This window comes from Centruroides sculpturatus, unplaced genomic scaffold (genome assembly GCF_000671375.1).
Source record: "Centruroides sculpturatus isolate CEXI.00-Female unplaced genomic scaffold, Cexi_2.0 scaffold1658, whole genome shotgun sequence".
NCBI classification, from domain to species: domain Eukaryota; kingdom Metazoa; phylum Arthropoda; class Arachnida; order Scorpiones; family Buthidae; genus Centruroides; species Centruroides sculpturatus.
The window spans coordinates 117059-134141 of NW_019385818.1; the positions used below are offsets into that span (position 1 = coordinate 117059).

Consider the following 17083-nt stretch of genomic DNA (forward strand, 5'->3'; position numbering starts at 1 on the left):
AGGAATAGAGTTCGTTATAAATGTTCTTGTTGGAAAGTAGTATGTCCGGATTGCAAGGCCAATTGTGGCCTTCGAAAAGTACCGTATTAATCAACTTGGTCCTTTGGTTGTCAAAGGTAGCACAATGAAAAATCAGGTGAAAGGTGTCCTGGCTGGTGCGATGATCACATGGGCAGCACGGTGAATCGCAGTGATTGAAACGGAACAAATAAGCCAAAAAGTTGCCGTGCCCCGACAACAGCTGGCTGGTAATGTAGTTGACCGTTAGATATTTGGATTTGAGTCTTTGAACTATATCTGGTAATAGCCGAAAAGTCGTACGTCCAGTATCCGCCTCTTCCCACGAGCGCTGCCACATTTTGAGTGACGTTGAATAAATCAGTCTTTTAAGGGCCACTTTAGGAATTTCTCTGTAACAGGGAGTTTTAGAACTTTTAGTTGCTTCTTTGGCAGCCTTGTCCGCGGTTTCATTGCCTACAGTGCCCGTGTGTGCACGCACCCAATGTAGTGTAATATTACCTCTGTTGGCCATGATTTCATCCATAATTTGTGTGTGAATGCTCTCATTGTTTTTAAAATTGAAGTTGTGCAAGCCAGAAAGGGCTGCTTGACTGTCAGTGAAAATGTGCACACTTTTTTTGGATAGTTCCTCTGTGGCGTTGATATAACTCAAGGCCTTGTAAATTGCAACCAGCTCGGCTTGCATGATTGTGCAATAGTTCTCCAGACGGAAGGAATCTATGAAAAAAGGATTGTTGTTTTTATTTTTGTAGCACGCAAAGGCTGCCCCTACACCATGGTCCGACTTAGAACCGTCGGTGAAAATAGAGTACTGAATGGCCTGATTCCTGACCGTGATGTCTGTATCGCTGAAAATGGTCCTGCTGGGATGAAACCTGGGTGGCCGACTGAGAGAGATGTCCGTGTTGTGGTCCATACTAAGGAAATCGTCGATATTTAAGTTTGGCAGGAAACCAATGTCGAGATATTTGTGTAGATCTTTAACCTTGTGCTCTGGAACTTTCAGGTTATTTAACCTCCAATAGGCCCAATTAGATTTAACCTGTATATGCAAAGGAACTATGCCAGCAATAACCTGCAATGCAGCATTTGAAGTAGTCTTGTAGGCCCCGGTGATATGGAGTAGATTTATCCGTTGAATTTTAAGCAGAACCCTTTTTATGTGCACTTTATCAGAAACCTTGCCCCAAATAGGAGCCCCATGTAAGACCATAGGCTCTATTGCCTGCTTGTATATAGTGGTCAGGTTGGTACTGCGAAGACCCCAGGTTTTCCTTCCCAGGAAGCCCAGGAGGTTGGATATTTTAGAGGCTTTATTATATATATGATCTATGTGTGGGTTCCATTTAAGGCCTTGATCTATGACTAGACCCAGGTACTTGAGTTCCGTAACATGTGGGATCCTTATTCCATTAATGTGAACTGATGGTGGCTTTTTTAATTGAGCACCTTTTGACATTAACATACAAGAGGATTTTCTGATATTGATTTTCAATTTGTTATTGCTGCTCCATTTGTTGATCTCTTGCAATAACTTGTCTGCTTCTTTCTGCATCTTCTCACTATTGTTACTAGCAAGAAGGACCAGAGTATCGTCTGCGTATGTTTGAATTTTCCAATCGACGCTAATATTAGTGATATTAAGGTTTAATATCCCATCGTGCATGATATTCCAAAGACCAGGGCCAGAGCAAGAGCCCTGGGGGCACCCCCTGGTCATTGGCTGTATTATGGCCTGGTCCAGTTCGAAGATACCCACTTTCCTGTCTTTTAAGTAGTCTTTTAAAAGCATGAACAAGTTTTTTGGGCAACTGAATTTCTTTAGTTGAAGGAAGAGTGCCGGCCACCACAGGGAGTTGAAAGCATTCTGGTAGTCAATAGACACCAGAAGCACGTGTTTAGAGTCTTTCCAAGCCTTGAGTATGAATTGCAGAGTGCTAAAGAGTGCATGGCTAGTAGACTTCTTTGGGACAAACCCAAACTGATTTTGGTTTAACAGACCCTTACTGTATAGGTGGTGGTTGATCCTATTGATCATTAATCGATCAAGGACCTTTCCTAGATTAGGCAGAAGACTGATGGGTCTAAAGTCTGTCGCAGATGAATGCTTATCCTTGCCTACTTTCGGTATAAACTTTACCGAAGCCATTTTCCAGATGCCAGGGAAGCAGGAGGACTGCAGACATTTATTAAAAGTGTAGACGAAAGCCGTTGGAACCGCTGTATAAGCTTGCTTGATCATTTTTGCTGTAATATTATCAATGCCCGGTGCCCTTTTGTTCCTTTGAGAGAAGATGGCTCTCTGTACTTCTTTGTATGAAAACAGGAGGTCGTTTTCTGTGTCCGGGGGAATGAGTACATCGTTCCTGATGTACGATTGATCCACACTGTCTGTGTCCTCATAATCAAGAGGAAAATGCGTGTCCAGCAGGTGCTGGTATGTGTTGTAGAGCCCTATGGTTTGGGTGCCATCTTCCTTTGTTATAAAGGCAGGAATGTTGGTAGCCTTCCTCGGATTAATAATAATCCTGTAAGGGTCATTCCAGGCTGACCTGTTTCCAACAGTGGTGCAATAGCTCCTCCATGCCAGAGTCCTGGCCCTATTGATATTAGTTTTGTACTCCCTGAATTGATGAAGGTATTCCCTCTTCTTGGTTTCCCTGAGAGAAGGGTCAGTTTCTCTTTGAAATTTCCTAAGAAGACTTCGCATCTTCTTCCTTAGTCTGCTCAGCGAGTCGTTCCACCAAGGCACATTGTTACGTTTTAGAAGCCTTGATCTTGTAGACTGATGAAATGCTGCTAGTATGGATGAGGACAGATGCTCAGCCAGCTGGTTGGCGTCCGTAATTTCAGAAAGCTGTGAGGATACCGGGTTTGCCCATTTTTCCGAAAAAATCTCCCCAAAAGCAGTCCAGTCAGTGATTTGCTGTAGAGGATTGGTGCACTTTATATTACGATCGGTGTTAGCAATAGTGGTGACAATGTACCTATGGTCGCTGCCCCCGTTTTCCTCAATGGTGCTGCATGAATGGACAAGAGGCTGTGCATGTGGGTTTGCCAGCACCAGGTCCACCCAGCTCTCACCCCTAGTGCAACTATAAGTTGCCAGGGGGCTCGTATTGCACGAGGAAAAGTTGTTAGTGAATAAGAACTCGCATATTTTATGCCCACGGTCATCCTCTGATGGCGCATGCCAGACTGGTGACTTGGCGTTTAGGTCACCACAAATAATCCAAGGTTTATTATTTATCTTATCACTTATGTCCTGGAGACTGTCAATAATATCCTCAATTGGTCTAAACGGAGAACAGTAAGCAGAGGTTAGGAAGATTTCATGATTGTTAAGAGTTAGCAACACCGTAGTGGTTATGTTCGTGCTTAGGTTTGTACAGAAGTTAGCTTTTAAGTTATTATTCTTGATTAAAATGCCGGATTTCATATTATCACAGAAATTACTAGTGGGGAAAATCCTCCATCTACCGTAACGCACAATTGAATTGTTAATGAGGTAAGGTTCCTGGATGCAGACTACGTCTGCCTTCAACTCATCTGCAATCTTGATCACCATTGAGGATGCAGATTTTGACCTTTGTGCATTAATACTAATTAAGACCAGATCATTGTTGTGAGCAGGAGTGACAGACGAGGTTTGCCCATCAGTTGTACACACGTAATTTTGGCTAGGCTGAGTTGCAGAAGGGAGAAAATTATATGCCATAGTTGGTATTGTAAACCTGTTGTTGTTTGATTCTTTGTAGCATTGTACATTGCCCACTAAACGCATTGTGGTTAGTGGGCACTTTTTTGTTGGGTGGCTGGTTCCTGTTATGTCTGCTGCAGTTTATGCAGTATGGAGTGTTTTCTCTTGATGGGCACTCCTCGAATCTATGCTTCTCCGAACATTGACTGCAGTGTTCCCTTTCTGTGCAATTTTTGGCGATGTGATGGAAGCCGCAGCAGCGGAAACATCTTAATACAGGTATAAAGTCATCGACAAGGATATTCGCCCAGGAAAGGGAAAGATGTTTACTTTTGATGGCTGCTGCCCGAATTTGTGGTGATACGGAGAGAACCACGTGTCTGCAGTTTTCTCTAACTTTTCCTCTTGTGAGGATGGTGCTAATGGTGCAGCTATCTGTGAATTCTTCCTCACTCATTTTACCAAATATATTATTTTGTTTGTATAAAATTCCTATTAGGTTGTCATCCACTATTGAATTGGGGACGTGTAACAGAATTATTCTCGGCTTCCTTCCCTCTGAACGTTTACAAGTTACCTTGTCGTTTAAACTTTTTATCTCGTTTATAGCTTTTTCTAATATGACACTTTGGTTTTTGTCTCCCACTCTTATGCAAATTCCGTCCTTAATGTCTTTCACTGCCTTTATGATGATTTTAAGTTTGTGTGGTTCTATGTTACCTTTTATTTCCTCAGTAATCGTTTTAATACTTATTTGCTGTTCGCCTTCGGCTTGTGTTTTGGGGTAGACCAACACAGCGTGTGACCCTCCCTCTCCTTCCAAATTGATCTTTTGGTGAAGAGATTTCTCTATGTTTTTTGTTGTTTTACTTTGTGCTATGTTTCTCTTAACCATTTCGCTAAAAGTGGGCCTTTGTGTTTCCTGCTGCATCATTTGTTGGGTAATGTTGTTAATCACATATCCCTTCCGGGTCTCCTTTACTACGGCGTACATCTCATGTACGAAACCATACAGTTTAGCTACGTACTCTCTGATTTTCAGTCTCTCCTTTTGTCTTATGGTGTTGTTAGTATGCTCGGGGCATAAATACATTATGACTCCTAGCATTCTGTTAGCATCCTTGACCAGACTGTCTTCTAAGTTATCTGTGTTTCCTTCGTTTGCTGCTTGGGTTGAAGTCTGAGCCCTTTCCTCAATTACCTCCTCCAATGGGACCAACGAAACCCGTGGCTCCAATTGCGTTATTTGTGATAGATCCATAATGAATAAAATAAACGAGACTTAAAACTAGAAGGCGTGTGTAGTGTAAAAATGGCCCTGTGCCAAGCAAACCTGCACCACTAAACCGAAGTTCAATAATGCAGGCTGAAAAGGATAGACTTAAATTAAATAAAAATAAATTAAAAAGTAACCAATTAAAACACAGATGAACAGATGCTCAGCGCAACACAACAACAACCAAACGACCGTTATACCGCTCTTCGATCGTCCGTTACAACGTCCGTTGTGGATAGCCGAGGTCGATGACCTTCGTCAGTCTAGTGAAGTGAGAAAGTACACAAAATTTATGAATTGCGATAATTCAAATTCTACCGAGTATTTTTAAACGAAACTAGAATGGAATATGCGACGGGAGGTCCTCCCTCCGATGGTGTCTTCAAAATAAACGGAAAACCAAATCCGGGCCCGATGCGGGCCGATTTATCCCCAGACAAAATGTTCGATAAAATCGCCAAAAAAGGAGGTAGAGACCCCAAATTTTGGTAGTGTACTCACTCAGATAGTGTCCACCTTAGTCCGTCTTCATTTCCGGAATAACAACCTTTGTATCCTTGAAAAACGAGGTCAAAGTTCACAATCTTTAAGTTGTCGTATTGCCAAAACGGGTGGGCCAAATTTCACTATCTCGACGACATTCGACGTCAAATGATTTCCTCTTTCCAACGATACCTTGAAGTTGCCACTAGGACCAAGAACCCCCGAGAAAACTTAAGTTTAAACAGAGCCCAAGTTCCACACAGCCACACAAAATCGCGACTATACGCCCTCTCCCTTGCTATAGACAGGAATTTGAAAGACAAGGCGCACTCAATGGTATTGCCTGTAGAAAGGGAAGGGGATAGCGGGTAGAAGGAGGGGAAAAATAAGAAAAGAGAGAAGTGAATGGGGTGGAAGGGGAGATCTCATTTGCGCTTGCCGGGTTCCGTTTATTATACAAAGCATTAGTACAATCATAGATGGGATAAAACATAGCATATACGCGCTTACAGGGTAATAATGAAGCAGTAGGTTACAATAATTACAGAGCAGTGATCAAATAACAATAGACGATCGTACAGAGACAGTAAGACCCATTTGGATGGGCGTGACACGGGTTTACAGTGAACAAAAGATACAATTGTGAGATTATTAAACATAGTAATATAAGTGGAAATGAACGGGTACCAGAATGGATGTTAATCAGTTACATAAAATAATTAAATACATAGGAGCTATAAATACTAAAATACAATTAGTGAAGTACAATTTGATGGCTGATATACAGGGAAACATATATCGTGAGATACATACAATATATAGATGTTAAGAAGACTACATCACCTGGGAGGGCTCGGTAGTGTGGACGAACCGGGAGTGGCCGCTGTTGTCGAACTACGCTGAAGGGGTCTGATTGGGTCCTGAGTAGTCGGATAGCTTTAGGCTGCAGACGAAGGTTTTAAAGGCTTGATAGAGCCGGTGTTGATCGATGAACTCCCTGGGGTGGCATGGCCAGTGCCCATACTCAGCCAGGGAGGCATCGCGGAGGGAAGTCCTCTCGGTGTTGTGATGTCTGCAGGTGTAGAGGAGATGGTCGGGGTCCTGATTTTCCGGTATACCGCAGTTGCATAGTTCGGAGTCTTTGTTAAGAAACCGACACAGATAGGATTTAAAGTTCCCGTGTCCAGTTAACATCTGAGTAAGGGAGTGTGTAGTGTGGAAATGCTTGTTGTTGAGCCTGGAGATGATGTCCGGGAAGAATTGGTGGGTGTGGCGGCCGGTGGAACTCTGGTCCCACTCGGCCTGCCACATCTTCATGGTGATGTTCTTGATTAAGGTCTTGAGAGTGGTAGTTGGAATGGCTTGATACTGGATGCTGTTGGTGATGCTTGCAGCTTTTTTTGCTAAGTTATCAGCTTTATCATTCCCAGGGACACCTGAGTGCCCCTTAACCCAGAAGAAGTTGATTGTGAGCTGGTGAGTTAGTTCATGCAGGAGGTTGAGTGTGTTTTTCACAATCGGGAGGTTGCTGTTCCCATGGATAATTTGGCTTAAGGCCACCCGACTGTCACTAATAATATTCACTTTGGTCTTCCGAAAATTGTTAAGGTGCTTCTTAATGTATTCCAGGGAATTAAGGATGGCGAGTGATTCAGCCTGATTATTGGAGCAGAGGGGCTTCAGTCGGGCCACTGCCTGCCAATAAAGGACTCTCTTGTCATCACTGAGATAGACCGCGGCACCAACATTAGTGTCGGTCTTAGAACCGTCGGTGTAAAAGTTTATTCCTTCTGGAATGGAGTCTGTGATGGAAGTATATGTGACATCCAAATGGTTAGCTGGGTGGGTGGGGTAATGGGAGGAGACCAAGTCCAAACCATTATCCACAATTTGATCGATAAGCTGGTGAAAGTCCTCTGGGAGCTTGAGTTGATTTGCAGTCTTATGTAACTGTTGTGGGGTGATTTCATTATGGTGCATCCTGATAAACTGGTTCTTGAGGAAGCGCTGATAAATAATTAGATGTACTGGGGTAAGGCCCGCGATCACCAGGAGGGCATTTGTTGGGGCCGTCCTGTAGGCTTTAGTTATGGCTATAGCGGCATGCCTCTGAGCTGACAAAAGTTTCCTCTGAATATGGACTTTTGAAGCCGAATACCCCCAGGCCTCACAACCGTAGGTTAGAATAGGCTCGATAGCCCCTCTGTAAATCATACGGCTGGTTTTACTGTCTAGGCCCCACGTGTTCCTCGCTATACACCTTAGGGAGTGGGAGACAGTGATCGCTTTATTATAAGTATGGTAGGTATTCTCTTTCCACGTGAGTTTACAGTCCAGTATGATCCCCAGGTATTTGATTTCATTTACGCATTTAATCCTGTTGTTATTTATCTTGATGACTGGTTTCTTTTGTAATGGATTCCCTTTGGGGAATACCATACAAAGGGTTTTATTATAGTTGATGATTTGTTTATTATTGACACTCCAATCATAAATAGCTTGTAGGACGATGTTCACTTGATCTTGTAAGACTTCTTGGTTTTGGTTAGAGAGGAGGACAACCGTGTCGTCGGCGTACCCCTGGCAATAAGGGTTCCCGTCGAAGGAGTTACTTTCAGTGAGAGAGAGTATGCTGTTATATAAAATATTCCAAAGTAGGGGCCCAGATTTGGACCCCTGCGGGCAACCCCTAGAGATAGGGGTAGAGTAGAAGGTGGTACCACTGTAGCTGATTTTAGCGCTCCTGTTTGACAGGTAACTTTGAAGGAGCCCGAAGATGTTCGGCGGGCAGTCGGTTTCGGAGAGAGCAGCCAGTATGGCCGGCCACCAGGCATGATCGAATGCGCCTTTGAAATCTACCGAGACCATAAGGGTGTGTTTTCCTTCTTGTTTAGCGGTGTTAATATAGTCCAGAATTTTGTTCATGGCCTGATGGGCGTTCTTATGCTTCCTGAACCCATATTGGGCTGGGTGGAAGAAGTTGTTCTTGTCGAGGTGGAACTGGATCCTCTTACTCAGTAGGGAGTCCAGCACTTTCCCGAGGATAGATAGTAGGGAGATGGGGCGGTAATCTGATGCAGTTGTTGGGGAGATGTCTTTATTCTTTTGGATTAACTTGACCTCAGCCTCCTTCCAGGGATGGGGAAAGTAGCGGTGTTGTAGACAGATGTTGTAGAGGACAGAGAAGGTAGTTGGGATAGCGGCGAAGGCATGTTTTGCCATCCTGAAGTCCACCCTGTCAGGGCCCGGGGCCTTCTTTTTGATTTGGTTAAATTCCTTTTGAATTTCCAGAAAGGAGAAGAGGGTGTCATTCTCGACCTTGGGAATATTGTTAGCCTTAAGCCTGGTAGTCCGATGGAGATCACTGTCAGAACTGGGGTCATCGGTGGGAAAAAGGTCGGTGAGTATAGCACAGCAAGTATCACCCAGATTAGTGGTCATCCCCGCTTGGGTTGAGATAGTCGTTGGGGGGTGGAGGGTCTTTTTCTTCTTGATGGCGGTGTAATAGGGAATGGTCCAAGGCCCAGAGGTATTGGAGTTAGAACAGAATTCTTTCCAGGATTCCCTTCTGGTTTTATTAAGGAGGGTTTTATATTCACGGAGGAGGGTGTTGTAATTGGCTTTCCATTCCTCCCTATTGGAGGGGTCAGAAGCATTATAGTACTTCCTCCAGGCCCTCCGAACTTGCTTGCGTTTGTTAGACAGATTAGGAGTCCACCAAGGGATGGAGGGTTTGTGAGTACTGATATCAGTAGCATTATAATAAGCATGGTGGATGGCGTGGAGGAGGTTGTTAACAGCCGAATCAATGTCCTCCTGGGTGTAGATGTTGTTAATGTTGGTAGGGTCCCAATAAGCCTTCAGGTAGTTTTCAAAGAGGTCCCAGTTGGTCTTATTAGTGATGTGGATGTTGTTATTACACTTTATTCCGCTGATAACGGTATTGATGTAGGCATGGTCACTAGCCGTTGCTGATGGTAAGGTACTACAGTAGCTTATCTGGTCAATAACTTTTTTATTTCCTAGGCATAGGTCAATCCAACTATTCCCATTAGAGTTTGAGAAAGTTGGGAGGGAGCTACTATTTAGGGAGAAAAGATCCAAATCAACCATCAGGTCATTAACCGCGCGCCCCCTAGGGTCCTCGATGGGGCTGAACCAGATGGGAGATTTAGCATTAAAATCCCCACACAGAATGATGGGATGATCCTTGAGTCCAGAAACAATCGTCCTGATATCATTTAACGGGCCCTCAATGTCTTCGGAAGGAGGACAGTAAGTGTTAATGACGTAGAGAGTGGTCGTATTGGTGGTGATGCTGATGGTGGTGGCGTACTCTGAACAATGTTGGGTGACTAGTTGACAGTTGAGGTGCTTGTTCGTAATAAGGAAGCCAGTTAGCACTTGGGTGGATCCACTATTCCAAGTTAAAATATGGCCTCGGCCCAGTAGGGCCGGGACTCCAGCGTGAAGGTAAGGTTCTTGGAATGCTAGTATGTCGATACTATTGTCTATGATAGTCTTCATTGTGGCGGAAGAGGCGGCTTTACAACGTTGTAAGTTGATTTGGAGCAGATTGATGTTGTCTTTCAGATTGTTGTTGATATTTTGCGACGGGAAGGCGGAATAATGCCTGAATGGTGATAGCTGGTGGAGCTTATTCATAATTAATGTTATTAACGAGGGCCGCCTTATATTTTTTAAGCATAGGGCAGCTCCTATCGAAAGTGTTATGGTCAGTATATAATTTTCTCTGGTCAGTAACAGTTTTATTGAAGTTGTGACAGTTTATGCAGCGTGGTTCCTTATTTAAGTTTGGGCAGTCTTTGTACCTATGCCTTTTAGAGCAATGGCTACACCGTTGGCGCTCTTTGCAGTTGGGCGAGGTATGTCCATAACCGGAACAGTTGAAGCACCGAATGACCGGAATAAAATCATCAACCCTCAGAGAGCACCATCCTATAAATATTTTACCTTGTTTTATTATTGCATTCCGAATGCTTGGTGTCACATTTAGAACTATGTGTCTTACACTAGTTTTCTCCCTGGGATGGAAGCTGTGGTTTATGGTTACTTCTTTGTTGTAGTCATTTGTGGTGGTACACTCCTGTATCGGCGGGTTTTGCAGATATAGGTTGTCTAAAATTTCTGTTTCTTCAACGCTTTCTGGGACGTTGAATACAATAATTTTCGGTGATTTCTTATTTTTCTTTGAGATTTTCAATTTTTTAGAAAGATCTTCGTTTGTTCGTATTGCCTTGTCGAGAACTTTTAGGTCCTCTTCTGATTGGACTTGTATATTTATGTCTCCACTCGGCATAGGCCAGACACGGTTGACTTTGATGCCAAGCTGCCAAGGGTGAATGTTTGACTGGACAATGTCCATAGTTTCTTCGGGAGTGGGTATTGGCTCTCCTGGGTTGGAAATAGCTGAGACAATTATGTTATGCTCAGATTTGGTTGGGTTTATTTTCCCTTCCAGCTTAGCTGCGTTGGCAGCAATTAATTTGGTGGTTGAACTGGCTGTAAAGGTATTTTTCTTTACGGCTGCCGAGTAGGTGGCGTCTTCTTGGGTAGCTCCTACTTGCGGGGGCTTTTTGAGTTGTTCTCTTAAGGCGAGAACCATCCCGAAAATTTGGTTCGCTGCCGCATGCATCTCTAAGGCAGCTTCCCTTACTTTGTGGCGGTCCGCAACCCTGACGGATACATTACTATCCGTTGGGAGGGAGCTGAGGATAATCCCCAGACTGGAAGTAACAGTAGAGATAAGGTCCTCCTCAGCAAAACTATTGTTAAGATCCGCCATGACGAGAGAAAATGTCCGAAGAAGCCAAACAGTAGAGAGTCACTTAGCTTAACTAAAGAGAAGGGTCCTGAAGCTGTTCTTTACTGACCGGGAAGTGGTTGCACGACGCAACTTGTAGGTAGCAGTTGGTGCACACTGAACTCACTGCCTGACAGAATTTGCCCGACGCAACATGCACAAGACACCCTCACACACCAGTAGTGCCTGTGCAGACTGGCTATATGGGGTGGGGAGATGCAAATGGTGGCCAAGCTAGCTTGGCCTTTGATGGCACCGGCTGGCTAGGGACCTGCCTCAATTGGGGAAGGCCCGACCGAAACAAAAAATAGATAAATCACTCACCAAGATGGCCGTTTCCTGTGTCCTCTCAGTTGCTGCAGTAATGGGCAAGTTGGCAGCTTCAGCGATGAACTCAAGATGGCTGCTAGGTTGGTCTTCTTGTAGTTCAAGACGGGAAAGCCAAGATGGTGCCCCTCTAAAAGCAAACTTTTCGAAAATAAAGTAAGCCAAAAAGTTAGGCTTAGCAATCCAAGACCTAAGTCCCTGTCTAGCCCTAACACAAGCCTACTTTCCTATGCCTTAGCACTGAGAAACTTAAGCTAAGCCTAATATTAGGCTAAACACCCTAGTATAGCTAGAATACACTGTCTGGAGCTAAGAAGCACAGGTCTTACCTTGATGACATCCAAACTCAGACTCCCCTTGCTATAGACACTTTTACTAAAGAGGTGAGAGGGCTGTCTGTATTGCTTACAAACATATGCCCTATAGGGAAAAGAAGGAAGAAGAAAGCCTGTGACGCGAAGTGTGAAGTGAAAAGGTAGATAGGAGAGTTGGAAAAAGAGGCATGGGACCAGAGGGCGTCTTGCACCGGCATTTATTGAATGATAATCAAAGTACAAATACAAAAATAAAATACAAAAATACAAAATAAAATACAAGATAGGAACACATAATTGAGTTAATACAATGCAGTACGCGAGATATAAGATCAAAATGCAAATGGGAGTACATATAAAAGGTATAAATTTTTACAGTGTGGTTAAAATAAAAGAAAAATACAATTTAGAATACATGATGGAAAAAAAATATATACAATGCCGATACAATGTGGTCGCTTTAGCATATTCAAAAAGGTTACAATATTGAAAAGGTATTACACAATGGAAAAATATTTTACATATGTACAGTGCACAATATTAATGTGCTTGAAGAAATATTAATTACAGAGTTGGGGGTTAGTCGGAGTCATCTTCGGTGTCGTCTTCGTCAGTGGTGTTGAAGTCGTAGTAGTCGTTGGGCCGTTGGAGTTCATCGGGGGCCTCTTCTTCTGAGTTGTCTGGCTCAGTGTGTTCTTTAAGGGCTCCAGTTTTAATTATAAAGTCTTTAAATGTATTCCAGAGTCCCTTGTTTTGGAAGATGGTCGCAGGGTTTGGTGGCCAGCTGTAGTTATCCCGTAGGTATCTGTGTTGTAGTTCAGCACGATCGTTGTCATAAGTTGGGCAGGTAAATGCAAAGTGCATAGCGTCACCGATAGAGTTTTCTGTGCAAGTGCACTTGTTGCAGTCTTTGATGCCGAACCTATAAAGATATGCTGGGAAATTGCCGTGGCCGAGGAGAACTTGTGAGATGTACTTATTTGGCACGAAGTGTCTGGCAGCGTTCCGTATCTCGATTGAGGGGATGAAAGAAAAACAGTTCCTGCCTGTGTCGGCAGTCCTCCATTCCCTCTGCCAGGCAGAGTTGATAATGCTGGTAAGTTCATTTTTAAGTCTTTTTTGAGGAAGGTCTGTATATGATGGTTGAGTAGCGGAGTTAGCACCAAGTTTGGCCAACTTATCCGCCTTCTCATTGCCATCGATGCCAGTGTGAGCAGGGACCCAACCGAAGTTAAGTTTGCTTTTTTCACTTAGTGTTCTGGCTGCTTTCTGTACCTTGTTGGTCAGTACTGTTGGGTGGTTGTTGTTGTACAGGCTATGTAGCGCCATTTTGCTGTCGGTGAGAATGGTTATGCTCCCTTTATAGATGTCCAGATTGCTATTGATGTATTGGAGTGCCTTGAGAATTGCCCACATCTCTGCTTGGGAGATTGAGCAATGAGGAGCAAGTTTCTGATAGCACTGATATATGGTTCTATTGTTGGAGTTCATCACCGTGAAACCAGCTCCAGTGCCGTTGCTGTTTTTAGATCCATCGGTGTAGATCTTCCATCTGGATTTGAGGTTGTTGTCGTCCTTGATGTCCCAATAAATATTGAAGTTTGGTTCGTCTGCTGGATGTTGTGAGTACTCGTTCTTCTTTAGTTCCTTGCTATAGACAGCCTATATGAAAGGGGATGAAGACCCGGGACTACTCATTGGTATTGCCCGAGTGTGAAAGGGGGACAGAAAAGAGGAAGATTAGATGTCGAAGGAGAAGGGGAAAGAAAAGTGAGATAGGAGAGAGGGTGAAAGGGAGAAAGTCCCATGGGCGCCTTGCATCGGTCTTTATTAACGAATAAAACAATATAAATACAGAAAAATGAACAAAACAGAAAATACATAGTGCACCCGACAATAAATAACTGACAACATTCATGAGTAATCAAAATACAAAAGCATACAGAAAGGCTTGACAAACAGAAAAACGCGTACATGTACAAGAAAACGCGACAATGCCACTTGCATTGTGTAGATGAGGAACTTCCGAAAAGCCCCTAGAAGACCGCTAATTGCTGGTACTATTCCTGAGGTCAAGGACCCCGATCTCCTTAATAAACGAGTAGAGTTCCTCAAAGATCGTCCGGTTGACAATGAGGTCCTCCGGTTTACAAGGCCAATTGCCGCCTTCTTGAAGCACTGTCTGTATGAGCTTAAGCCTTCGTTGTTCAAAGTCACTGCAATCGTTGATCAAATGGAAGTTATCCTGAATGGACGTATGATCGCAATGGCAGTAGGGATGGTCACAATGATTAAAACGGTGCAAGTAACTTCTAAAGTTGCCATGACCAGAGAAGAGTTGACTAGTGATGTAGTCAACCATCAAATGCTTGCACTTCAGTCTTTGAATAATGTCAGGAATAAATTTAAAGGTGTTACGACCAGTCGACTCCTCCTCCCAGCCCCGTTGCCAAGTCATGGCAGCTGTTTGGGCAAAAAGTCTTTTAGTAGCCACAAGCGGAATACCATAAAAACTTGGCGCTGCTGTGCTGGAGGCAGCTTCTTTAGCCATTTGGTCTGCAGCCTCGTTCCCTAACGTGCCAGCGTGTGCCCTCACCCATTTGAATATAATTGTGCCCCTATTCATATTGAGCTCATTAATAATTTGAAGCTGTAATAGGCCTTTGTGCTTGATGTTACACAGCCCAGTGAGGGCAGCCCTGCTGTCTGTGAAAATACCAACCCGGGCCTTGGAAAGCTGCTCAGCTGAATTAATAAATTCCACTGCCTTTAAAATTGCGAAGAGTTCTGCCTGTGTGATGGTGCAGAAGTCGGCGAGGCGAAATTTATCTTTGTGCATCGGGGCAATTTCCGCACCTCTGAAGCAGACAAAAGCCGCCCCCACCCCATGATCCGATCGAGAGCCATCTGTAAAGATTGAATACTCGTGGAATTGGCTGCCTCCTGAGTCATTGTAGTCAATAGAAATTCTTTTCCCAGGGTGGGACAACGGTGGCCGATTTTGAGACACATCTGTGTCTAGGTCAAGGTGAAGAATGTTATCAATGTCTAGGTTTGGCAAGAAGCCAATATTGAGAAAAGTATACAGATCCACTTTACTTTGATCCGGGACTCTTAGGTTGAGCAGCCTCCATTGAGCCCCCGAAGACCTGATTGTAATGTGAAGAGGCTGGATACCAGCTAAAGCCTGTAAGGCTGATGTAGGTGTTGTCTTGTAAGCGCCAGTTATGTGAAGTAGATTAATCCTCTGAAGCTTGAGAAGAGTCCTTTTGATGTGGACTTTATCAGCAGCTTTACCCCAGATTGGGGATCCATAAAGCACAATTGGCTCGATGGCATACTTATATATAGTAGTGAGATTGGAGCTGTTCAAGCCCCAGGTTTTTCTGCCCAAAAAACCCATTAAGTTAGATAACTTTGTCGCTTTGTTGTAAATGTAGTCCACATGTGGATTCCATTTTAGTCCCTGGTCGATTACCAGCCCCAGGTATTTAAGCTGCGTAGTGTATGGAATCCTAACGCCTGCAATATGTACTGAAGGTGGCTTTTTAAGTTGGGTACCATTTGTCATAAGCATGCATACAGACTTATTGATGTTAATCTGAAGTTTATTTTGTTGACTCCACTTGTTGATGATCTGTAGGATCTTATTGGCTTCCCCTTGCATCCTTTCACTGTTATTACCTGCTAGCATTAAGAGGGTGTCATCAGCGTAGGTTTGAATTTTCCAATGTACCGTAATATCATTAACCTTAAGCTTAAGAATGCCGTCATGAGCGATGTTCCAGAGGCCGGGCCCCGAACAAGAGCCCTGAGGGCAGCCTCTGGTCATAGGCTGCAAAAGGGGTTGCTGAAGATCAAAGATACCCACCTTCCTTTCGTGTAGATAACTGCTTAAAAGGAGATATAAATTATTCGGGCAGTTAAACCTTTGTAATTGGGAGAGCAGGGCAGGCCACCACAAGGAATTGAAAGCGTTTTTATAATCCAAGGAAACAAGGAGAACATGCTTTGAATCGTTCCAGGCCTTTGTGATAAAATGGTGAACCTTGTAGAGAGCGTGATTCGTAGACTTATTAGGAACAAAGCCATATTGTTCCTGGCTCAGTAAATTGCTGTTATAAAGGTAATAGTTGATACGGTCTATCAATAAACGATCCAAGACCTTGCCCAGCGTGGGCAACAGGCTAATAGGCCGAAAGTCAGTGGCTGTGATGTGATTAGATTTTCCTGTTTTTGGGATAAACGTAATAGACGCAGTCTTCCAGCATTTTGGAAAGATTGAACACTCCAGGCACCTATTAAAGGTGTACACCATTGCCGTGGGGACCGCGGCGAAAGCGCATTTGACCATTTTGGCTGTAATGTGGTCGATCCCAGGTGCCTTTTTGTTCCTCTGGGAGAGAACCGCTTGTTCCACTTCTCTGTAGGAGAAAAGGTGATCATTATTTGTGTCAAGCGAGACAGGTAAGTTGTTCCTAATCTCCGATTGCTCCTTGCTGTCTGAGTCCCTGTTATCATAAGGAAAATGGGTATCTATTAGGTATTTAAAAGTATCCATCAGACTCACAGTGCGTGTACCATCCTCTTTAACCATAGTCGCAGGAATGCTGGTTGATTTCCTGGATTTAATAATGATACGATAGGGATCGCTCCATGGTGCCCTATTACCAACGTTTGAACAGTACTCCTTCCAAGCCTGGGTTCTGGCCTTATTAATTTCCGACTTATACTCGTTAAAATGACAAATGTACTCCCTCTTTTTTGTTTCTTTTTGAATAGGGTCGTTCTCTCTGCGAAACAGTCTATATAGCCTACGTACCCTGCAGCGCCGTGTAGCAAGGCTTGTGTTCCACCATGGAGCATCGTTCTCCTTTGTCCGACGTGCGGTTGTGGATTGCTGATATGCAAGGAAAATTGACGAAGTCAGATGCTCAGCAAGCTGATTAGGGTCAGTAATGTCACAAAGAGAGTTAGGAAAAGGATTGGACCATTTTTGTTGGAAGATCTCCCCAAAGAGAGCCCAGTCGGAGATGTACTTTAATTTATATGATTCTTTGATGAAGAAACCAATATTTTTAACCAGGGTTTTAATATATCGGTGGTCACTTCCACCATTCTCCTCAATAGTGTTACAA

At 43.7% G+C, this 17083-nt stretch overlaps 1 protein-coding gene across 1 annotated transcript; it reads right to left on the reverse strand.

Moving 5' to 3' along the window:
• Positions 1-12307: 12307 nt before the first annotated feature.
• On the reverse strand, positions 12308-14010 carry LOC111642316. The gene has a single exon (XM_023388646.1). The coding sequence runs from the start codon at positions 13434-13436 to the stop codon at positions 12525-12527; it is 912 nt and encodes a 303-aa protein (XP_023244414.1). The 5' UTR covers positions 13437-14010; the 3' UTR covers positions 12308-12524.
• Between the last annotated feature and the right edge of the window lie 3073 nt (positions 14011-17083).

Coding starts and splice junctions, on each gene's coding strand:
- LOC111642316 (XM_023388646.1), bottom strand. CDS start 13,436: ATGAACTCCAACAATAGAACCATATATCAGTGCTATCAGAAACTTGCT.